The following is a 25,132-nucleotide window of genomic DNA, read 5'->3' as shown; positions in this document are numbered from 1 at the left end:
TTCTTATTTTATGCATAATGTAAACTGGGTATAGGCCAGAAGTGCAGGAGGGAGGTGTGACAGGATACCCCAGAAACAGAGTGGGGAACAGAACAGGCAGAATGACTGAAATACACTGCTGGAGAAGCGAGTGAAACAGGAGAGGTCTGCTGTGTGCTGTGGGGCAGTTCCCTGGCTGGGGATCAAATTTATACTACAGTGGCTGCTGATAACTTTATAGTGCTAAGACTTAACCCCTTGTGCCAGCAGGGAGGCTCTAGAAGTTTTTTATTTTTAATTATGTTTCTCCTTGGGGTTTAGTATTTGGATTGCACACTTCACTGGCCTATTTTTGGTATGACTTTTTTTCCCCCTCAGCTGTCTAAAAGCCTAAACTTAAATGTTGCAAATGTGTTGACAAAAAAGAGAACCACCCAGTTACTTGCATGGCTGCCTCTAAAACAGTTTCCTAGGTTAGTAAAAGTCACACTCCTTCACACCTCTGGCCTACACCCCAGCTCTTGTATGTGTTAATAAATAAAAAAAAAAAAATCTTAAAAAAAAATAACAACACATGTTCCCTGTGGACATGTCTGAAACTAAGCAAAGGCAACAGCAGGAAGAACACAGCTCAACAGAGTTGGGACTCAGTCTAAAACAGCAAACCACACTTAAGACATTTACAAAGAAGCTGTGTTCTTTGTATTTTCTTTTTTAGGAGAGAAATGCAATTTATCTACCTAATTTGATTTTAAGAAGTAACTCATGTACTAATCTGAGTTTGGAAAAGCCCAAACTCTCCTGGCTATAGTAGGATATAATACAATCCAAGCTCAGTGAACAGTTAAGTATGGTACAATCATGTTAACATTTATGCTAGCTTTTCTTTCTAAATTCACATTTAGATAAGGCAACACTGTCTTAATGTTAAAGAAAAGAGAAAATATATTTTTTCTTCAGAGAGAAAATAGCTTACATCTTCAGCTGATTCAGGAGGTTCTCCAGGTAAATCAAGAACCTAAAGAAAAACATAACAGGAATGAGATATTTTGAAGAAAAACTTAATCTCAACAATTCAGAAACACCTAAGCTTAAAGAAATTTTTTTTAAACTATGCATTGATAGAAAGTTTATGATGAAGGTGCCCTCCCTTGTGGCCACAAGTGGTTAAAGCACAGCATTATGAAGCTGTCTGTAGCCACTGCTGCACGAGTTCAATCCCCTGCCAAGGAGGTGACCCACACTGGGCAGCAGACCTTCCCTGTCTTGCCTGCTGCTCCCCTCAGCAGTGTATTTCAGTCATATGCCTGCTCTGTTTTCCACTCTGGGGAATCCTCACACTCCCCACATCTTTGGCCTGTACCCCAATTCTTGTATGCATAAATAAATATAACCTTTTAAAAAAAGAGAGAAAGTTTAAAATGAGAATGGGGGCTTAGTTACAAACAGGCTTGGGTAAACACATTAATACTTTCAATAGATCATAAAAATAGGATTTGAGGTGAAGCTACCAATAGATATATAATTAAAGAATTTTTATGATGACCCAACATAGTATATAAAAATGTACTATTAAAAACATTAAATATTAACATGAATTAATAAGTTTAATAAGCCCCTAAAGTTATTTAGACTCAAGCATACACACATTTGAATATGAGGCCAAATTTTTCTTCATTGGCACTGTAAGGGGAATGGTTATACTCATTCAGAATCTTTGGTTGCCTTGATCATTTATTTGCATTTGCTTTTCTTGTTTATTTACCGAAAAACTGTATGTTCAGACCACTTTGACTAAAACACTTGTTAGGAACAAGTGGAATGTCAGAGATTTAAAAAAATAATTTAAGATCATATATTTTATAGTTTATAACATTTTTATCTAACAAAAATTAACTGAATTCATTAAATAAATCTCTTTTCTTTGGTATCAAAAGCATACATGACAGTCAGTTAAGTCTGCCATGACCACAAAATCATTCAAGTTATTATTAAGAAAAATCAAACTTGAATTTTTATATAGCCTGTACAGTAATTAGATCCTTTTGAAATAATTTTAAAAATAATTCAGTGACCTGACTTCTATCCCCAACTCTATTAAGGGACAGGGAAACAGACTGAGGAACAAGCATAAGAAACTACTTTTAGAAAAATACCAGCTTTCTTTAAGAGTCAGTAAAAATAGATTTCTTATTTCCAACCTTTTCTAAATCTAAATCAGAATCAACTTAAGGATTAAAGATTTGAAAGAAAATGAAAAAAGAGAGCCCTCCCTGGTGGAGCAACGGGTTAAAATGCAGTGCTATGAAGCTATCCATGGCCACTGTAGTGCGAGTTTCATCCTGGCCAGGGAGCTGACCCCCATGGTGCGGCAGACCTCTCCTGACCCGCCACTGCTCCCTTCAGCAGTGTGTTGAAACACACTGTCCCCTACTTCACACTCTGTCTCTGGGGGGTCTTCTTACCCCCTCACACTTCTGGCCTGTGCCCCAGTTCTTGTATGCATAAATAAATAAATCTTTTTAAAGAAAGAAAGACAATGAATAATAAACCTGTTGCTTATTCCTTCCCTAAAAAAACCACTGAAAAAAATTACACTCATGTCATTAATTACTCACTAAATATGGTTTAGTCATCTTAGTTACCCATAGAAAACTTTCCCTTAGTAAACATTCATTTTCACTTAATGAAATCTTCTCAAAAAGAACTAAAAATCTTCTAAACCTACCATCATTTATCTTCACAGCTTCCTTCTAAATTTGGTTTAGTACATTAAAATTGATAATAAAACAGGAAAAGTGATTCTAAATGAAGCTCATCATTTTATAAGGTAACAAGAAAACACCAACTGTATTAAAAGCCAGTATTCATCTTCACCTCACCCACAAAACATTATTCCCACTGCACACAGATACAGTTCAGGAAGCAGGTAGTAAGTAATGAACCTCCTTCTGCCTGGGCTGTTCAGCAGGTGGTGAAAGTTTGGTTAAAGGCTTAGGCAAGGTCCGTCTCCTTGCTGCTTCTCTGTTTGAGGTTTCGAAAGATGTCTTATCTCCAGTTTCAAGCACCAAATCTTCATCACCCTATCAAAACACAATGAAGAATTTCTTAAGAGAAACTCTCTGTTGACTTTATTTTATTCACAGAAGTTATCTTTTCTATCCTTATAGTATTTCAAGCTAAAAAAATTAAGTCAAAATTAGACCCAAAAACTTAAAGCATCATCTCCATAGAAAAAAAACATAGAGCTTAATTACTTGTGAAAACTACTCTTATCTAGCTCTATGGTTTCCTCTAATAGAAAAGAGGCCGAGAAAGGTATTTCCTTTTTTGACTGACCCCCAAATTTCTCAGGAAGCACGGTAGTAAAAGGAAATATGCATTAAAAGGCTGTGCAGGCCCTCCTTGGTGACACAGTGGGTTAAAGCACAGCACTAAGAAGTTAAAGCCACTCCAGCATGAGTTCGATCCCCAGCCCCGGAGATGACCTATAAGCATGGCAGACCTCTCCTGACCCGCCCACAGCTCCCCTCAGGAGTGTACTTCATCAGTTGGCCTATTCTGCTTCCCGCTCTCTCTCTGGTGAATTCTCTCACCGCCCCTGCACCTCTGGCCCGTACCCCAGTTCTGTATGCATAAATAAATAAATTTTTAAAAAGGCTGTGCAAACAAAAACATATATATGTTTATGTATTTGGCGATACTAAAATGCAACAGCTGAATGTGACCATAGCATCTTGTTATATATAAGTGTATTTTAGTTCTTAAAATCAAACTTCAACCTACCATTTAAATTAAGTACTTTAGGAGGCAACGGAATTGTTTATTCCAGAAATCATAAAAACTATTATACTGTTTGCTAAAAACTAAACATAATGAATATGAGCTTATAACTTAGGAAGCCTTACTTGAGGAAATATCAGAATTCCCTCATAAAAACTAGTGATTTAGTCAACAGTTTGCTTTAGACTACCTGATGTTAGAGCTTTTCAAAGATCTGACCCTTTCAGCATCAAAACTTCACTTACCCATTTAACATACAAAAATGCTGAGTAACAAATGATAAACAATCGTATCACTAGATTTCTAAGAAAAAAAAACAAGCTATACTGGAGATATCACACAATTTGCAATTTTTTAAAACTGATACATATAAAAAGAAACTGAACTCAAAATATATAAAATGGGAATATTTTCTAACCCCAAGTTTATGGCCACTGCTTAACTTCCAGGTTTCACCAGTCATCTGATAAAAGTGTTCTTCCAATTTTCTCAACTTCATTTCCTGGTGTGGTTTTAAAACATTCTCTATGTATCTGCTGGCCTGTTAACAAAGAAAAAATTGTGTCATTACTATGCATTAACAGTTCTCAGATTTGGACCTTCACCGTAGTGCAGCAGTTAAAGTCTCAGCACTCTCAAGCTATCACCAGCCACTGTGGCATGAATTCGATCCCAGTCAGGAAGCTAACCCACTCTTGTGACACCCACTGCTTCCTCAACAGTGTATTTCAGCAGTTTCACTTCTTATGCTCTCCACTCTGTTTCTGGTGAATCCCCTGCCACACCTCCAGCAGACACCCCAGTTCTAACAACAACAACAAAAAAACCCTCAGAGACTGCATCTCTGAAATTCAAAATTCACTTACTGGGAGCTTCAAAATGAAGAAGGACCAGAGAAGAAATTATCAAAAAATAACATAAGAAAATTTCTCAGAACTAAAGGACAGGGTCTCCCTGGTAGTATAATGGTTTAAATCTCAGCACTATAAAGCTATCCAGTCATGGCAGCAGAGTTCAATCCTCCACCAGGGAGCTGACCCACATGGTACCGCAGACCTCTCTGTCTCACCCACTGTTCCACTCAGCAGTCTATTTCACTCAATCTGTTCTTCTCCCCACTCTGTCCTGATGAATCCTCTCACTGCCCCATACCTCTGGCATAGACCCAGCTCTTTAATGAGTAAATAAAAACAAATCTTAAAAAAGAAAAGAAGAACCCGGCCCTCCCTGTGGCACAATGGGTTAGTATTCAGCACTGCAAGATGGCCACAGCCGCTTCAGTGCAAGTTTGATCCCCTGCCCCAGAGGTGATCCACATAGGGTGGCAGACCTCTCCTGACTCGCCCGCTGCTCCCCTTAGCAGCGTACTTCGTCAGTCTGCCTGTTCTGATCCATGCTGTCTCTGGTGAAGCCTTTCACCTTCCCTGTACCTCTGGCTTGTACCGCAGTTCTGTATGAATGAATAAATAAATCTTTTAAAAAAAAAAAAAAAGAAGCAAAAGAAGGACATGTCTAACATACTGGATTCCCGTCACAGTAAACAAGAGCCACACCAAATGACAACATAGTGAAGTTTCACAATACAAAGTATAAAGATCATAAGTTTCTAGAAAGGGATAAAAAACTGATCAAAAGCAATGGCTCGAGGATAAAAATGGCATCAGATATTATAAAATCCCGCTGGAACTTTGAGGATAATAGTGTAATACTTTAAAACTCTAATGATTTGCAAACTGTAATTTCATACCAAATCAAACTATCAATCAACTATCAGAGGAGGGAAAAAAAATCACATATTTTAGAATGTAAAGATTAAAAAATTTTATGTATCATCAGGCATATCTCTGCATAGACTGGGTACTTCACCATACACAAAGACTGACCTATTAATTTTCTTTTGTCCAAGAGGCCAAGTCAGAGAACCCATTGATAAAGTTTTTAGACATATGCCAAACAAAAGAACCCTAACTTTATAACCCTTACAAATTACAGATGTTAATTAACATGCAACTGGAATACAGATAAAGTTATAGCTCACTAACTAGCAAGCAAGTCTTTGAAAATAAGCTCCTTCCATAGGAATTTTAGAAGTTCAAATATTTTATGAGAGCTTCTTACAAAAGACAGTGTAAGGAGACTTTCAATGGTACTAAATATAAATTGGGGTAGTTACAAATGTAGTAACCATCCTTCCCCTTCTGAACAAAAAAGCAGACTGATCATTTTGATGTGTTTAGCCTTGCCTACTTAAAAAGGAATAATCTGTTTACTAGAAAAAGTGATACATGTCAAAATGTTAATGCGTAGGCCTTTGTAAAGGGTTAATATTTAGCTAAAAACCCAGATATTTTTTATTCTTTCTTTAAAAATTATTCTTTACCTTTTCACCTTGTGCCTCTTGCTGCTTTTTTCTCACAAGTTTTTGCCTTTTCTCATTCTTCTCTTCTTCTTCTAGAATGCCAAAACATAAAGGTGCTTTTTAATTCCCAACTAACAATAAATTGAATGCCCTTTTCTCTAAATTTGTAGATCCTAATACCAAGAAACAGGTTCTATTTTTCAAATAATATAAAAGCAAGATACATGCAGACAGCTAAAATAAAGACACCCACAAGGAAAATCTAAAACAAAAGGTCTGTTCTGAAACAAAAATCCTGACATGTATGAATACTGTATGATATTGTATGTTTTGCTAAGGAAGCTCCATGTGGTTGTGGTATGTTGAAGCTAGGGCTTAACAGCTCCAAGACATACCATGGAAATCCCGTACTGCACATGAAGTGTGGAACACCACATTGCAGGCATGAGGAGCGTTGTTTCATCAACCTTGGAATTGATAATGAAAGCAACATGCCTAGATCCCAAAAGTGTATTGTGTGTTTGGCAGCTCTTACAGTGACTGAAGAAATAACCATTTCAGTGGTTATTAGCCACTGAATGTCAAGTGAAAAGATTTCTGCTGTTATATGGGTCTTTATTCTAAGTATAATAAATTTAGGTTCATTTATTTGTATTCCCCAGAAGAATTATTTATCTCTTAAGAAATAATCTCCTGCCCAGCTCTTTAAACAGGAGCATCTCTTTCTGTCAACAACTTTATCTCATAGCAGTAAATATTTCCTCAAATTATTAAAGGAAGATTAGGATAGTAAAGCACAGAAGCTATCAGATGGTTCCATTTGGCCATTAACATATTATGTGATTGGTCAAAATTATCTTAAGATTCCTTTCAAACTCTTGAGTCAGAGAATATAGTTTTTAAGTAAATCAGTAGCAAGGGAACTAATAGGCTTAACTCTTAAAACTGAGAGCTGAGTGCTTCTAAACTTTTGCAAACTTCATCTTGCAAAATTTTACAAAATAAGGATTAAAGTTTTAAATGAAACTGAATTCACTTAAAATCTTATATATTTCAATAACCAGTAACGGTAGAGAAAAAAAGTATGAGCAAGTTACTCACTTGAAGAAAACATGACATTAGGTACTATATGTACTCTTAAATCTTACTAGTTCTAGCTTTTAGTGATACTACCAACACGTATACCAAAATGACTTACACCCCAACAAAAATTAAATACCACAATATACGGTATCTGTTAAGTGCATGTTTCCATTTCCCTTATTTATAAAACACAAAATAACATGTGCTGCAAGTATCCTCCTCATAGTAAAATACAAATTAGAAAGACCAAATTTTCAAAATCTGATTGGGAAGTGCTAAAATTTAAAGCTGGGAGGGCTAAATGTTCAGGTTGAACAGTAAGACCTTTTTTAGGAATATGGTTTTACACACAGTTAATATGATAGTCCCATAACTTAAATAGTGCTCATTTTCCTTTTACGTAACTGTATTTAAATAAACAACAAAATATAATATATGAAATTTGCTGCTGACAAATTCTTTCTACTAAGATATTAGAATGTAGGCATTAGTTTTAGGAGTCACTTGATCCGAGATAAACTACAGTATTGTTTTATAAGGCTCCTAATAATCACAAACATTTACTTATTGAAAAATAAAAAACAGGGCCCTCCCTAATGGCACAGCAGGTTAAAAAGCAGCTCTATGAAGATGTCCACAGCTACTGAAGCATGAGTTTGATCCCTGGCCAGGGAGTTGACCCAAATGGTGCAGCAGACCTCTTCTGAACTGCCTGCTGCTCCCCTCAGCAGTGTGTTTCAGCAGATCTGCCTGTTCTGCTCCCCATTCTGTCACTGATGAACCCTCTTGCCCCACCCCACCCCCCACGCCTCTGGCTTGTCCCCCAGTTCTTGTATGCATAAATAAATCATTATTTAAAAAGAAAGAAAAAACAAGCTTGGTTTCTTAAAATTAAGGTCACTTAACTACACCTAGGAGATAGGGGCCTCCAGTGGCGCAAGGGTTAAAGACAGTGCAGTCAAGCAGTTGCCAGCCACTGCAGCATGATTTCAATCCCTGGTCAGCCAGGGAGCGGCCCACATGGCACAGCAGACCTCTCCTACCCTCTGCACTTCTCAACAGTGTATTTCAGTATTTCTTCCTGTTCTGCTTGCCACTCTGTGAATCCTTTCACCCTCCTCCCCACTTCTGGCCTACACCCCAGTTCTTGAATGCATAAATAAATCAATCTTTAAAAAAAGAGATAAGAGTAAATAAAAACTGTCAATATAGAATGAAAAATAAAACAGAAAACTTTTAGAAGTTAGTAGTAGAAACTTCATCAATTGTAGAATAGTTAAGCACAAACACAGACAACTTAAAATGAAAGTATTTGCAAGCTACCAACAACTTAGAAACAATATAGTTTCAAATGTAGATGTAAGAAAAAATGTGTTATCTCTCACAATACTGAAATTATAATCCAAAATCATGACTAAAAATGTAATAATTACCTTAAAATTATATAGCACAGATTACTTTAAAATTATGCAGCACAGATTGATGGTAAAATGATTCTCACTGTACAAAGTTTTACAATAAAGGGAGGAAATTTGAATAGAAAAATATAAAAAGGTAATATAAACAATAAACTTACCTTTCAGATAAAGTTGGGAAGATTTACATGAGTTAAGCCATGAGGTAGTCACAGAAATAATTAAAGTTAGAAGCGCAAGCAGTAAGAAGATCCGGCCACATAGCAAAATTAGGTCTTTAATTCCTTATAAAAACAAAACAAAAAATAAACAATTAAAATTCAAAGCACTTTTGTTGTTACTAATAATAGCACAGTAAAAGATTACGAAAAGCTACACAACTACATTATGATTTTTCTGTTTTCTTAGATGCTAAAATTCATCATGGTTCCCATTACCAGTATAAGTTTTCATAAAATAATTTCAGAATATCTTCTGTCTCCAAAATGCATGTTTGAGTGACATGCTACATTTTGAATATTATAATTATCAATAATGTATAAATTCTGGTTTCCCTTCTGTCCAGAGGAAATAAAACCCACATCATTAGGAATTAAATTGTGACAGTATCATCTTGTCAAATTCCAGTTCTATTTAAAACATTCATTCTCTTATTATCTGTTGGCCATTTGCATTTCCTATTTGGAAAAGTGTCTTTAAGTTCTGCCCATTTCTTGACTGGATTGTTTATTTTTGTTGAATTGTGTAAATTCTTTGCATACCTTTGTGATCAGTCCCTTAGCAGTTGTATGGAGTACAAAACCCTTTTTTCCCAATTAGCAGTCTATCTCTTTTGTTTTGGTTAATGTCTCTGTTGCTATAAAGACGCTTTTCAGCTTGTCATCAGGGACATGCAAATAAAAACCACAATGAGATACCACCTTACAACTGTAAGAATGGCACATATCAAAAAAGCTAGCAACATTAAATGTTGGCGAGGATGTGAAGAAAACAGAACTATACACTGCTGGTGGGAGTGCAAACTGGTCCAACACTATGGAAAGCGGGGTGGGGGTTCCTCAGGCTACTAAAAATGGAGCTGCCATTCAACCCAGCAATTCCACTCCTTGGGATCATCCAAATGACACAAAAACATTCATTCAAAATAATACTTGAAGCCTATGTTTATCGCAGCACTATTTATAATAAAACCTGTGTAAAACCTGGAAACAACCCAAATGCCCAAAAATAGATGACTGGATCAAGAAGATGTGGTATATACATACACAATGGAATACTGTTCAGCAATCAAAGATAAACTAATGCCATTCACAGCAACATGGATAGAGGTAGAAGAAATTATGTTCAGTGAAATACGTCAGAAGGAAAAAGAAAAACATTGATGGTTTCACTTATAGGAGGAATATAAGGCAAATAAGGCATCAGGGAAAAGAAAATAGTAAAACAAAACAAAAATATAAACCAGAGACATCCTGCAGAGGAGGGGAGGGGTTGGAAGGAAAGAGGGAGGAGCACAGGGGACTGTGGTGACAGTGCACAAGGGAACTGGTGGTGGAAATTCTACGGAGACTACACCTGCAAAAAGAAAGCAAGCATTGTTTAAAAATGAACAATGATGGGCCCTCCCTGGTGGCGCAGCGGGTTAAACCACAGCACTAAGAAGCTAAAGCCATTTCAGCATGAGTTCGATCCCCACCATGGAGGTGACCCACATGGTGTGGCAGACCTCTCCTGACCCGTTTGCTGTTCCCCTCAGCAGTGTACTTCGTCAGTCCACTTTTCCTGTTCTGCTCCCCATTCTGTGTCTGGTGAATCCTCTCACCAACCCTGCACCTCTGCCCAGAACCCCGGCTCTGTATACATAAATAAATAAATCTTAAAAAAAAAAAAAAACAATGATGTAAAATATAAATAATTTTTTTTAATCTCACTAAAACACCAGACTCCAACTTCTCACAAATAAATTATACAACTATGTACTTCTCTATCTTTTAGTATCTATTCATTTGTAAATATTAATTCTCATATACCTGTTTGGCTAGAAAATAAAAATTCAATATTTAGCTTTATATTATTTTAAATACCAAAATGAAAATTAAATCATCAAAAATGTAACTAGTACCAATTTTATGTAATATAATTTCTTAAGTGACAAAGATAAGAAGTAGAGATATAAAGGTGGGTTTAAAATGGTTTCTACTCTCCATTTGCAGCTTAAGTATAATTATCAAAAATAATCAGGCAGAGTACAAAGGACCCATTTTACCATTGTGATCAGGGCTGGTAGTTTATTGTTCTAACAAGCAAGCAATTTGCAAATGTTATGTGGGAATATAAAAGAACTGGATTCAAACATACACCTTTCAAATAAAAAAATGTAAATTACCTTGATTTTTTTGTACCTCCTTGTAAGAGTTCATTCAATTTAAATGCATTCAAAAGATAACAAATGTGAGGAAACAGCCTTACAATATTTAGCTTAAGTACAAGTAAAGTTGTATTGGTAGTTGTATTTTTTATGCATTAGAAAAAGGGATTCTTTTTCAAATAATGTCCAAAAATACAGCATAGGTAAATGAACAGAATTCCATTTTTCCATCTAAGAATTAAACTAGCCACTGCAGCTAAGAATATTATTAGGATCTGAAAATGCTGTCCCATTGTAACTAGCCCTGATGCTGTTGCACTGAGATGTATAATTTGTAAAATAGACTTAACTACTCTTTTTTTTTTTTTAAAGATTTATTTATTTGTGCATACAGAACTGGGGTACAGGCCAGAGGCTCAGGGGCGGCGAGAGGCTTCACCAGAGACAGAGTGGGGAGCAGAACAGGCAGATCGACGAAGTACACTGCTGAGGGGAGCAGCGGGCGGGTCAGGAGAGGTCTGCAGCGCCATGTGGTCACCTCCAGGGCAGGCGGGAATCGAACTCATGTGGAAGTGGCTTTAGCTTCTCAGTGCTGTGCTTTAACCTGCTGCGCCACCAGGGAGGGCCTAGACTTAACTACTCTTACTGGATCTATGGAGAATCAATATCAATGGGAAAAGAAAAGTAAACAAGGCAATAGTTGACAACCTAGAGCAGATTATAAGAGAATTAACTCAATGATTAAGTAAAATCTCAGGAACTATTACTAGATGGAACCCAGCTGCATTTTTCAGAACTCTTGCCCTTCTTTTTATTAAATTAGACATCATAATTGCTGGAAATACAAAATAAATTTTATGTGTTCTCAGTTCTCTAGTGTATTTCTCTGTAGTTAGAGCGACTATGTGAGCAGATCTTCTGCAACCTAGTGACACAAATATTAGTGCAAAGCAGAAAATTCTAGATGAGCAAAATAGAGGTATGGAGGTGGATACTGTAAAGGTAAGGAAGCAGGTAAATTCTGGAATTGTTTAAATGTGAATTTCACATTTCTGTATGTAATTTAGATGAGATCTGCTCAATTCTAAAAGAACTTGAGAATATAGATGGTGGTCTCTGCCCCAAAAATTTTAAATCATTGTATTTTAATTTTTTATTTCAAGCAGCATTTCTGAGTAGCCCGTTGCAGGTTGGGAAGGAGGGGAGAGCTAAAGAAAGGATATTTACAAAAGCTAAGTTTCATTGGGGTTCTAACATTAGAGCTGAGTTTAGTGAGGTAGACAAACCTGTAAAGTTATTTCTAATATGTCCAAAAATGACTATCCAGAGTTTCACCCTTTTCCTTTTCATATCCCCTTCCTAACTGGCACTATCTACTATTTAGAGTTGTTGAACTCAACATATCAAAGTCATCCTTGTAGCCCTCTATTCTTCGCCTCAAACATTAATCCCTCAACAAATCTGTTGATTCTGCCATGTAAATACCTATTTTCATCCCATTGCAAGTCATCATAATGTCCTGCACACCTCCAAAGCCTAATCACCTCACTTTTTCTGTAGCTGGGTGGTACCTAGGAAAAGGGGAAGTTCCAGGCTCCCTGCCCCACCCAGAAGGAGGGTGGAGCTGAGGAAAGAAAAAGAAGAGGAAGAATCTGAGAAAAAGGAAGCAGGATGCACCCTGAGGAAGCCACATGGAACAGGGAGTATGTGATGATGAAACCGTGCTTGTTTCTTGGCCCTGGACTGGTTGAAAGAGATGGGGGTGAGAGACCCGTGGGGAAGTTGACTATGGCAGTGTTTATATTGATTTTGATTTTGCTCTTTTCCTCAGACTTGTCTGGCCATTTCTGACCCTTTTCTATGGTTCCAGGCCAGAAGGTGCTTTAGCTTGTGGCAGCTTTCAGGCTTTCTTTTGGGCCAATCCCTTCTGGGTGGACTTTTGCCCACGAGGGGATGGGTAAACTTCAGGTGTTTCATTTAGAAATTATACTCTTTGTCTTCCACATTGTATACTCACTGTATTAAATTAGTTCCTTTTCATGAAAGTCTTAGATGTTTTGTCTTGATGCAGCAGATGGCAGAACCTATTTAGAGCAGGCAAGGTTTGGGGGTTCAGTAGTGTCCCTCTCCCTGCCCTATAACATTTCACCTGGAGTTTTCTTCCAAAACACTCTCCACAAAGAATTCAGTTAGCTTCTTAAAATCTTATGAGAGTCACTTAACCTCCGGTACCTGGTTTCCTAAAATGTAAAGTGGGGGGTTATAGTACCCACCCCTATGATTGTCTCAGACTGGAGGAGATAGTGAATAAACAACACTTGGCCTTAGGCTTACAAGCGATCAACAAATACCAACTTGAGTCACTCTTCTTCGGTTCCTTGATCCAATCACAATAGTTTCCCTCCTTTCCCTTCATGGAGACAATTCCTTAGGTCTGCAACGTCCCCCCACCCTGGCGTTCCAAAGGTGGGCGTTTCAAAGGACTGTGCCTCCTTACTTCAATCTCTTATTACACTCTTCAGAACTTAACCACCTAGTTAATCCATTTTGATCGAGCACTCAAGACATTTTGAAAATAGTGCTTATGCTTGTTCCTGTGCTTTCCGCCTGTCTTCTTAATACGAGAAACTTCACCAGATGTAAAGGAGCACTCCTCCCTGGTGAAGTGGGTTACCCTAGGCGGTGAGCGATTTGCTCCAGGACGCACCCCGCGGGAAAGGGGAGGCAGGCGAGAGGCAGCCTGGGAGTCGTAGTCAAAGTCGCCTAGAGCGACCTCGCCTCGAGACAGAACTTCGATGCGACAGCATGGGGCAGTTACCCCGGTGAGCGCCAAGACGGAAAAGCCAACGCTTACCTAGATCCGGGATCCCACGCCGGACCTCCAGGCACAAAAGGGGGAGCGCAGACAGGATGAAAATACCGACGACCCCACGAGAAGCCATGGTGGCTGGCGACTTGCGTCCGGTGGAAACACCCGCCCCTTCCGTTTGCTTCCTCCCCTGCAGTGGGGAAGAAAGGATTCTGGAGAAACACTCAGATGTGAGGTCGTTGGTCACCCTGAGCCAAGCCCCTCCGCTTGCGCTCATAACCTGTAGCGTTGTGTGAAGAAATAACAAGTCATCGCCCCATGTCACAAGATGTCCAGAAAAGACGCCCTGCCAAGCCAAGCTGTGCTGTGAAGTTGAAGCCCAGGCTTTAGTGTGGTTGATCCCTGGAGGCGCCTGACTGGCCACCAGACTGTGGAGACTGTGAGCTCACAAGAGTAGAAGAACTGGAGAGAAAAGTGTACCGGCAGTGGATGCTGTGGGAGGCAATCTGGTCTGGGACTTTTGTCTGTTGGCAGTGGCTGTGAGATTATGGGCAGAACTACCAAAAGGGCCTCAAAGCATGTTCTTTCTCTCGCTGATGGCCCCTGGTTCTTTCCGTGGTCTCTAGTTCCTTGGAAAAGACATTCACAAGCTGGACTGCTAGCTAATTCCAGATTCTGGAGCTCCCCCTCCCCACCCCAGCCCTACCCCTTGTCAGTTTTGCCAACAGGTATCATTGTTAATAACTCAACCTTACAGCTCTATGACCTCACTGACATCCCATGACTCACCTCTGGCTATTCTGTCAATTTGCATTTGGCTTAAGCTAGGAGATCTTTGCAACAGACAAGATTTCATATTGTGAAATTCCCTAAGTGCTATGATAGGGACTTCATGGGATGCTAATGATCCCTGCTCTAAGGACTGGACTTTCCAAAAAGACACCATGCCTATATTGTGTTGAAAAGTCTAGGAACCCAGAGGACAAAAGCAAGAGCAGGATTTCATGTTTATAAACAGTACGGGGAGGAACTACCAGCAGTTAAAATTTACTACAGTTTAAAGCCTGAACAGAGATGAGATTTGAGATAGTAGAAGCCAAATACTTTATGTCCCTTAATACCTTGTATTTAAGCATCCATGTTCTTTAGCTTCCTATCTTTATCAGTGAAGCACTATGCATATAAATTATAAAACTAATAACTTATTTAAAATTGTATACTGCGACCCTCCCTGGTGGTGCAGCAGGTTGAAGTACACTAAGAAGCTTAAGCCACTTCCGCATGAGTTCGATTCCTGCCTGCCCTGGAGGAGCAGACCTCTCCTGACCTCTCCTGACCCGCCCTCTGCTCCCCTCAGCAGTGTACTTTGATCATCTGCCTGTTCTGCTCCCTACTCTGTCTCTGGTGAATCCTGTCACCCTCCACATCTCTGGCCTGTACCCCAGTTCTGTATGAATAAATAAATAATCTCTGGCCTGTACCCCAGTTCTGTATGAATAAATAAATAAATCTTTAAAAAAAAATTGTATACTGCTTGGGCCCTCCCTCGTGGCGCAGCAGGATAAAGCATAGCACTAAGAAACTAAAGCCACTTCAAAGCCACTTAAGCATTAGTTCAAACCCCGCCCACCCTGGAAGTGACCCACATGGAGTGGCAGACCTCTCCTGACCTGCCTGCTGTTCCCTTCAGCAGTGTACTTCCTTGATCTACCTGTTCTGCTCCCCACTCTATCTCTGGTGAATCCTCTCACCGCCCCTGCACCTCTGGCCTGTACCCTAGCTCTGTATGCATAAATAAATCTTTAAAAAAACAAACAAAAAAAATTGTATATTGGTTAAAGTTTCAAAAGCCACATATTAAGTTTCATAAGACATATTTAGATAACAGTGAGGAGGGGCAGCAGGGTGAATTTAGACAAAGTGTGGTATTGTTATACAAGGAAATATGACTGAAATTTTACAGCCACTTATTATGGCACAGGTATTACAGGTACCGGAGGTACAGCCCAAATGTGACAAGAATCCAGTTCTCTGTTGAGTTTGTGTATGGTTAATTTTATGCATCAACTTGGAGGGTATTTTGGATAAGATTAACATTTAAAGCAGTAAACTTAATAAGCAGGCTGCCCTCCCATATGGTTTAGAGCCAGAGGGAATTCTCCAACAGAATGACTTTAAAACTCCATTGGGTGGGACTCTGCCTAGTTGACTTTGGACTGGAACAGGAGCTATAAAATTGGCTTTTATTTCTTTTAAAGATTTATTTATGCATACAGAACTGGGGTACAGGCCAGAGGTGCAGGAGGTGAGAGGACTCACCAGAGACAGTGGGGAGCCGAACAGGCTGACTGATGAAGTACACAGCTGAGGGGAGCAGCAGGTGGGTCAGGAGAGGCCTGCTGCACCATATGGGTCACCTCTGGGGCTGAGGATGAAACTCATGCTTAATTGCCTTTAGCTTCTTAGCTGTGCTTTAACTCTCTGTGCTACCGGGGGGACCAATATTGGCTTTTCTGAGTATCCAGCCTACTGGCTCAGATTTGCACTCAATTGCTGATTTAGACTCACAGGCTTCCATAATCATATGAAACAATTCCTTAAATATCTTTGTATAAATAATTTTTAACCTCTTCATATAAATATGCATACTTATATACAACATATAAAGCATATTTGTATGTGTAAAACATAAATGCCACATTTACATATGTCAATTGTAATTGTTAATACAGTGTACATTATATATAATATATATACACTATATATATACACATTATATATATATATACGTAACTATCATATCAATATAAGCGTGTAACACACATTCACACAAATATATACTTTTGGTTCTCTGAGAATCCTAATACATAGTGAGAAAGACAGAAGAAAACCAACATAGGTTTTCCTGGCTCTCCCTGGTGACACAATGGGGTAAAGCACAGCACCATGAAGCCAGCTGCAGCCACTGAAGTGCAAGTTCAATCCCCCTCCAGGGAGGTGACCCACATGATGAGGCCTCTCCTGACCCATCTACTGCTCCTCTCAGCGTTGTATTTCAGTACATCTGCCTGTTCTGCTCCCCACTCTGTCTCTGGTGGGTCTTCTCACCCCCAAACCTCTGTCCTGTACCCAAGTTCTTATAGGCATAAATAAATAAATCTTTAAAACATACAATAACTATAACTTAAAAATGAAATCCATGATCTCTAGGTTAGTATGTACACATTCATTCATTCAACAAATATCCACTGCTTACCAACTTCATGCCATCAAGTGCGCCAGGAACTAGAAATACATTGGTGAGCTAAATCAACACATTCCTGCTCTTATGAGTCTTAACAGTGTACAAAGCAACACTTAAATACTTAGGTATATAACTACTATATATGAAGTAGGAAGTGCTTAAAAGTACAGGGAATTGTGAAAGCACAAAACAGTTTATGTAGTCAGATTCTAAATGGTGCCAGATAGTATCCAGAATAGAAACTTCTATTTTCCTTTTTTCCAGATGATATTCTCAGATATTTTGCTGAGATTTTGGAGAAGCTATTATGTAGTGAGTTTCTTGTGTTTTACTGCATCTTTAATGATTTTCAGTCAGTTTTCTTTGTTTTAATACTGCTTTCACTTACTCTCTCTCTTCCAAAAATATCTGTTGCTTGCACTTCCTCAGCATTTTAGAGATTTTGTATTGTAGCCAGCTTTGTGCTTAGCATCTAGATATTACTAATTTGAGAGTCTGCTTTCTTGGATCTGAGTCTTCTACTACTTTTCTGTATGCCAGCTGCAGCCACTGAAGTGCAATGTCTTATTACAGATCTTACTCTTTTGTTCCTTGTATACTTGTGGACTTGTGCAATTCTTATGACATTTTCTTGTCATTTAGTGAAATTTCCAAAGTAAGTAAAAGTTGATTCATATGTCTAACATTATCCCAAAGTTAGTCATCTTTTTTCACTAAAAAAAAATCTTTGGAAGAAATCTTTGGAGTATACTTCAGATCAGTGGTTCTTAAAAGGATACTGTGATACAGATATCATGTTTAAGGAATGTTAGGTATTAGTGTCCTAATTTTACAAATAATCAAGCAGACTGTAGGGAGATTGTAACTATAGTCTTTGGTCTCTATCCAGCAAGTGACAAGAGTTGCAATTAGTACTAAAGTTTACCAAAAGTCAGCCCACATTATACCATACCACCTGCACTCACATAAAGAGCCAAATAAGGAATACATAAATAATACAAGATAAAACTAAATATAAAACTAAAACAAGAGAGAAAACCCTGGTAAATCTTTTCTTAAAGATTTATTTTTATTAATTCATCCAAGACCTGAGGCATAGGCCAGAGGTATGAGGGGTGAAGGGATTCACCAGAGACAGAGTGGAGAACAGAACAGATTAACTGAAATACACTGCTGAGAGGAGCAACGGGCATGACAGGAAAGATCTACTGCGCCATGTGGGTCAGCTCCCTGGCCAGAGATTGAACTCAATGTTGCAGTGGCTGTGGATCACTTCATAGTGCTGTGCTTTAACACACTGTGGCACCAGGTGAGGCCTAAAATAAATCATAAAAAAAAAAGGTTTTAAACATTTTATAATTTTTTTTTCATAGAAAAACTAGGGTATAGGCCAGAGGTGTGGGGGTGGAGGTAGCTCAGAGTATTCATCAGAGACAGAGTGGGGAGCAGAACAGGCAGATTTACTGAAATACATTGTTGAGGGGAGCAGCGGAGGAGATAGGAGAGGTCTGCTGTGTCATATATGGGTTAGTATCAAACTGAAGCTGTAGTGGTGGGCCACCAGGGAGGTCCTGAACATCTTATAATGTAAGAGGAAATACTGTGACCAATGTTCATTCAAATTGTACTCTTTATCTAATATTTTCAGGTTTGTTTTTTTTTTTTAAAGGTTTATTTATTTGTGCATACAGAACTGGGGTACAGGCCAGAGGCTCAGGGGCGGTGAGAGGCTTCACCAGAGATAGAGTGGGGAGCAGAACAGGCAGATCGAGGAAGTACACTGCTGAGGGGAGCAGCAGGCGGGCCAGGAGAGGTCTGCCACGCCATGTGGTCACCTCCGGGGCAGGCGGGAATCGAACTCATGTGGAAGCGGCTTTAGATTCTCAGTGTTGTGCTTTAACCCGCTGCGCCACCAGGAAGGGCCCTATTTTCAGTTTTTAGTAACTCCTATTTGACCCATGACAAATGAGGTGAGCCCACTGGACATATTACTGTGAAATCCAGATTTATGTCCAAGCAAGATTTCTGTCATTGGAGGATAGTTTAAAGGCTATTCTATTTTGAACAAGGCCACATTGTTCCCTTCTGGCCATCATGAAATATTAGGGCCCAAATCTATAATTAGGAAATGCAATAAAAATATGAAACAACTGTTTTTCAGAACCTGAACAACAGGTAGCATAGGATTATGATTTGTTTTTATAATTTTGTAGAAGAACTGGGATATAGGTCAAAGGTGCAGGGGTTAAGAGGATTCATCAGAGATAGAGTGAGAAGCAGAACAGGTGGATCTACTGAAATGCACTGCTGATAGGAGAAAGGGGAAAGACAAGAGATATCTGCTGCATCATGTGGGTTAGCTCCCTGGCCAAGGATTGAACTCATGCTGCAGTGGCTGCTCAAGCTGCTTGACAGTGCTAAGATTTGACAGTGCTGAGACCTTAACCTCTACACCATCAGGGAGGCCCCAACACTACTACTTTTTATATAGATGTATATAACAAGTCACAGTAACAGAGGAGACCTCAAAGCACAGAGGTTGATTGAGTTGAGACAGAATTCAGAGTTTAGTGAGACTAAGGTTGCTAGAAATTATAGTATAGAGTTTGAAATGAGTAAGAAGCTGCAGAAATATAATCAGGGTACTCAGTTACACAGAGGAGCAATTTCACAACACCTTCAAACCCTGATCAGGGAACTATGTGATAAAAGAACCATCCAACTCTCATAGGAAAGGAGACTTCATGCTCCAATCAGCCAGGATCCTTGCTGATCACCTAGGAGAAAAGTCAACAAACATTTTCTATAAAGAATGAGAGAGTAAATAATTTAGGGTTTGTTAGTCCTATAGTTTCTATCTCAAATATTCAATTCAGTTAGTCACTTTAGATACCAGCTCTAACAAAGCTTTAAAAAAAAAATTCACAAATTATGGCAGGATAGCAGGCAAATAAAGACTCTGAGCTCTGGGCACCTCTCCTCCACATATTTCCAACCAAATTGCATTGAACAAAGAACATGACTCTCAAAAGATGAAGAGGTAACTACTGTGTGCATCAAGAGGAAAGAGGTATGAAAAATTAATTTAACAGTCTAGAGTAATACCAGGGCAGCATAATCCAAAAGAGAAAACAGCATCTGCTGTTTAGACTCCTGCTGTTGTTGACAAAAGGGCTCACCCTCCCACCAGGGACTTTAGAACCCAGGGTCTATACTGGGGAAGGGAATGTAGAGTTGTGCAGAATGTAGTGTGCAGCACCGAGCAAACAGGAATAAGACTTGGGTAGAAGGCTGGAACAGTAGTAGGATGCTGGCAGATATAGATGTTATACTACCAGATAGCAATAAAGTATCCTGAGTCAAAAAACAAAACACTTTGCTCCCCTATTGTAAGGAGCTAAAGGACCATGGGCAGTCTTGGCAATTGCTGGCATGCAATCTGTATGAGGTGGTGGTTGCTGGCATGAACCCATGGCCCCCAAATGAGAACAGCTGGAAGCTGAACAGCTGGGAAAGCTAGATTGGATTGTGTCCCTTACAGAAGAGGCATCCTGTGACTTTGTTAAGCCAAACCCCTATCTAATCACCACCAAGGCTGGGCCAGAGCCTAGCTAACAACTAAATAATATACTGTTTTCAACCCTCTATACTGAGTTCATAGAACCTGGTCCTGGGCTTCCCTGGTGGCGCAGTGGGTTAAGCCACAGCACCATGAAGCTATCTGCAGCCACTCTTTCGCCCGCTGCTCCCCTCAGCAGTGAATTTCAGTAGATCCCCTGTTCTGCTCCCTATTCAGCCTCTGATGAATCCTCTCACCCCCTGCACCTCTAGCTTGTACCCCAGCTCTTGTATGCATAAATAAATCTTTTTTTTTTTTTAAAGCACCTCATCGTAACAACATGAATAGGAGCCCTGTGCAGGTATAGGGTAAGACTGTACCTGAAAGGCAAAGAGAATGAATCCAAACCTGTGTCCCTGTTTTGACCATAGTCCCTTTTGCAGCTATATTTACTGCTTAGCCACACCTTATAGGTTGAGGTTGGCACAAGATAGTTCATGACATTTTTACTGAGGATAAAGAGAAGGAAATAATGTGGAGCTCTTCCACTCTACTTGGATAGCTATAGCTCTCAGAAAGCTTGATTTCTGGGCCCTCGCTGGTGGCGCAATGGGTTAAAACCCAGCACTGTGAAGCTTGCTGCAGCCACTTCCACATGAGTTTGATCACAGGTCAGGGAGGTGACCCACATGGAGTGGCATGGCAGAACTCTACTGACCCACCCACAACTCCCCTCAGCAATGTACTTCATTGGTCTGCCTGTTCTGCTCCCTGCTCTGACTCTGGTGAACCCTCTCACTGCTCCTGCACCTCTGACCTGTACCCCAGTTTTGTGTATGCATAAATAAATGAATCTTAAAAAAAAAAAGGTTGATTTTTTGCCTAGGCTTCTCTGGTTATTTATAGAAAGAAGTACCATTACCACCTTTCTTTTAACATAATGCATAGAGACTTATAGCATTAAATAACAGAGGCTGTAATGTGAATTAGTCATGTGTGAGTCATAAATTCATTTCCTACAAAATATACTGTAGAAAAAATGCAGAGGAAAAGAAGACTACATTTAAATGCAAGAAATAAAAAGTGATACTCAATACTTTCTCTTACAAAGACTATCATTTTAAAAGAATCTTGGAGGCCTCCCTGGTGTTGCAAGGGAATAAGTCTCAGCACTATCAAGGTATTAGCAACCAGGAGTTTGATCCCTGGCCTGAGAGCTGGTTCACATGGCACAGCAGACCTCTCCTGTTTCACTGCTGCTCCCCTTAACACTGTATTTCCTCCTGTTCCCCTTAGCACTGTATTTCAATAACATCCTCTTCTTCTACTCCCCACTTTGTAGTGAATTCTCTATGCCCCCACCCATGGCCTACATCTCAGTTTTTCTACACATAAATAAATAAATCTAGAAAGTGTCTTGCATCTCTTCTTTTTTTTACTACATTACATTATCTATCATGATTTCTTTCCAGTAACCTTTAAGAAGGTAGCCTTCAGAACTAGGCTTCCAAGATTTGAACCCTTTTTCTGCCATTCACCAAATGCATGATCTGTACAACTTATTTACCTCTCTGGACCTCAGTCTTTCATCTATAAAACAGATACGATAGGCCCTCCCCGGTGGCGCAGCAGGTGAAAGCACAGCACTGAGAATCTAAAAGCCTATTCCGCATGGGTTTGATTCCCGCCTGCCCCAGAGGTGACCAGATGGCTGTGGCAGACCTCTCCTGACCCTCCCGCTGCTTCCCTCAGCAGTGTACTTCATGGATCTGCCTGTTCTGCTCCCCACTCTGTCTCTGGTGAAGCCTCTCACCACCCTTGAGCCTCTGGCCTGTACTCCAATTCTGTATGCACAAATAAATCTTAAAAAAAAAAACAAAACAGACACAATAATAGAATTGATTTTGTAGATTGGGGAAGGGATAACATATAAAGCTCATATAGCTCTTAAGCATAAAGGTTAGAGCAATACTATTATTTTTGACAAATACTCCAGTGTTTTTGTGGAAACCACCTAAGTTTATCCAGTATTTTAAATAACAAATTTTAATGTGAAAGTATTAAAAGAATAAGTAAAATAAAAGAATAGCCTGGGGCTCTGCAGTTTCTCACAAGTCCAGCTAGTTCATAATAATGTCCTAAGACTGCTACATGTAATTGATTTCTATTTCAGCTCTATTTGTATCATATTGAAACTAGCACTTATTAACTATATTAACTAAACTTTTTTTTATTAACTAAACTTTAACTTTAGCTGACTTTTTTTTTGCTTGAAGAAGAGAAAGACTTTCTTCTGAACTCTTCAGTTTTTTAGGATGTGACTACTTGTTCCTTTGCCATCTAAGTCAGAAATCAAAAAGTAAAAATGCTTATATGAAAATAAGTAATAAAATATATTAATAGTAAATAATATATAACTTTGGTGTCAACATCTGGCATAGGATTTTGTAATTGTGTGATAAAAAATTCTTTGATCCCTTAAAACTAGTAGCGACTTAGACTTCTACCTCCTTTCATTCTTTTAGGTTTGTTTTATGGCATCGTTTTCTCCTCTATTTCAGGTTCAAGTCTTGTCATCTTTGACCCTTGTACATTACCCTAACCTGTCAGTTTTACTTCTTTATTTCTCTCCAATCAGCAGCTCTTATCCCTTCTAAATATTGCTATTCCTTTGTCTCTTATTCTGTCAGTTCCACCAACCCAAATATTTCATGTATGTCCAAGGAAAGACACTTCTGACATATAGGAAGTGATTCTTTACCATATAAAGCCCAAATTACATGCAAAGCTTTCCAAGACTGCCCACTATTACCTACCCTCCAGCTGTCTATGGCACAGTCAATCTGTATTGCTCTACTTACAAATTCCAGTTCCCACTAGCTCATTTCCTCCACTGTTATTCTCTTTTGCATGTTTTATTTCCTTTTTGTTGGCCTCCCCATTGCTCAGGAGACAAACTGACAGACTTGACTATGACAGTGCCTGTAGTGGGATCTGAATTCAAGTTTTTCTGACACATGCCCTTTACTTCTAAAAAACTTTAGAATGTGTCTCTTAAAACAAGGAAATTGTCTCCCATCACCACATTGCGGTGATCAGATTCAGGAAATAACATTGATGTAGTGCTTTTCAGGACTGATCGGATGAGACAAAAGACGGTGTTTATCATTCCCAGTTCTACTTGGCCTTCGGAAACATACATCGGGCGGAAGGCCCTGGGGTGTGGGGGCCCAGGTGCTGGGGGGGAACCCCGGCGGAGGTTCCCAAACCCTCCTTCACTTAGGGCAGGGCCCGCTGCCTCGCTCTCTGGAGGCGGAGAAGCAGCCTCACCCCTCTCCGCTCGCCCGTTCGGGTCCCGCCCATCACGGCTTCGGTGGCACCAAGGCCGAAGGGCTCTCCCGGAGCTGGCGGCCCCCAGCCCGCGCGCTCTGGCCCGGTGCTTAGTCACCGTGAGGCTGCGCTTGCCCGGGGCGCGCGCCCGCTTCTTCCCCCGGGAGCCGCCTTGGGGCGCCTCCCCCACCCCCTCGGCGCTCACTTCCGCGTGCATGGCCCAGCTGCCCCGGGCCCTGAGAGCGAACGCGGGGCTCAGCTGGCTGAGGGCCGCGAGCAGCTTCTGCCGTTTCCCGCAACCTCGGCTTGCCCGCGCCCTCTCCAGCGCCATGGAGTGCAGGCAGGAACATCAGCCGCGGTGCCCGCCGCCCGCCGCCGACGCCGTGGCCTCCTACGACTACCTGGTGATCGGGGGCGGCTCGGGTGGACTGGCCAGCGCGCGGCGAGCGGCCGAGTTGGGCGCCAGGGCCGCGGTGGTGGAGAGCCACAAGCTGGGCGGCACTTGCGTGAGTAACCGGACCCTCTCCGCGCATCTCGCGCCGTTCGGCTTTCTGCTCGCCTCTTCCCGCAACTGAGAGTCGCCTCTTTTCTACGGCGACTCGCCCCTCCGGGCTTGGGGGGCGACCTCTCCTGTACTTTCCGCGTTCCCTCCCTCCTATGAGGTCGAGATCGGCAGCCTGCAGGTTTCTACGAAAGAAATGTAAAGGGCTTCCTTGTGGCACCCCCAAACTAAAACCTTCTGTCCCAGCCCAGGTGGCTTTAACTAAAGACATTGGTAGTCAAATGTAAGCTGACTTTCCTGCATGCTCATTCTTCTAGGTGGAAGAGTATTGTATTCCATGCTTGATTTTCACCTGGTGCATGGAAACCTAAAACTGCTTCGCGAAAATTACACCTGGTTTGTGTGTATATGGCGAGGAGAGAAAAGAGGGGCTCGGGTAAAATGTCCTGGAGGAACGCGGATCCTGCTTCTCTCCCTTTAATTTCAAGGGCAGTCTGATTTACAATAGTGGTTCTTAGCCTTTGGTTGAACACTTGAATCACCTGAGGAGTTGAAAAAATTCTGCTGCCCTGGTGCAGCCTCAGCTATGTGCATTTTAGAGGCTCCACGGGCAATTCTGAATTGCAGAAAAGGTTAAGAAGCATGGACTACAGGTTGCCTTGTTGTAGGTCTTACTATTAAGTGAATTCTCAGACGTTTTC

General features: G+C 40.2%; 2 protein-coding genes across 4 annotated transcripts in view; one reads left to right on the top strand and one right to left on the bottom strand.

Moving 5' to 3' along the window:
• Positions 1-24,412, bottom strand: part of UBXN8 (UBX domain protein 8) — a 30,498-nt gene extending 6,086 nt beyond the window's left edge. The window contains exons 1-7 of one of the 2 annotated variants that reach the window (XM_004682217.2): positions 24,331-24,412; positions 13,842-13,986; positions 8,781-8,903; positions 6,143-6,213; positions 4,181-4,303; positions 2,925-3,062; positions 956-997 (exon numbers count right to left, since the gene is read on the bottom strand). In XM_004682217.2, coding sequence (XP_004682274.1) covers positions 956-997; positions 2,925-3,062; positions 4,181-4,303; positions 6,143-6,213; positions 8,781-8,903; positions 13,842-13,929 — 585 coding nt within the window. In that variant the 5' untranslated portion in view covers positions 13,930-13,986; positions 24,331-24,412. Of the gene's footprint in view, positions 1-955; positions 998-2,924; positions 3,063-4,180; positions 4,304-6,142; positions 6,214-8,780; positions 8,904-13,841; positions 14,009-24,330 lie in introns of both variants that reach the window. The other variant, XM_012724974.1, reaches the window with a different exon arrangement.
• Positions 23,980-25,132, top strand: part of GSR (glutathione reductase) — a 37,549-nt gene continuing 36,396 nt past the window's right edge. For both annotated transcript variants that reach the window (XM_012724973.1, XM_004682213.2), the window contains exon 1: positions 23,980-24,435. In XM_012724973.1, the coding sequence (XP_012580427.1) occupies positions 24,145-24,435 (291 nt within the window). In that variant the 5' untranslated portion in view covers positions 23,980-24,144. The remainder of the gene's footprint in view (positions 24,436-25,132) is intronic.

Source organism: Condylura cristata, unplaced genomic scaffold, assembly GCF_000260355.1.
Source record: "Condylura cristata isolate star-nosed mole 26May11 unplaced genomic scaffold, ConCri1.0 scaffold00014, whole genome shotgun sequence".
In the NCBI taxonomy this organism is placed as follows: domain Eukaryota; kingdom Metazoa; phylum Chordata; class Mammalia; order Eulipotyphla; family Talpidae; genus Condylura; species Condylura cristata.
This window is presented reverse-complemented; position numbering and strand designations above follow the sequence as displayed.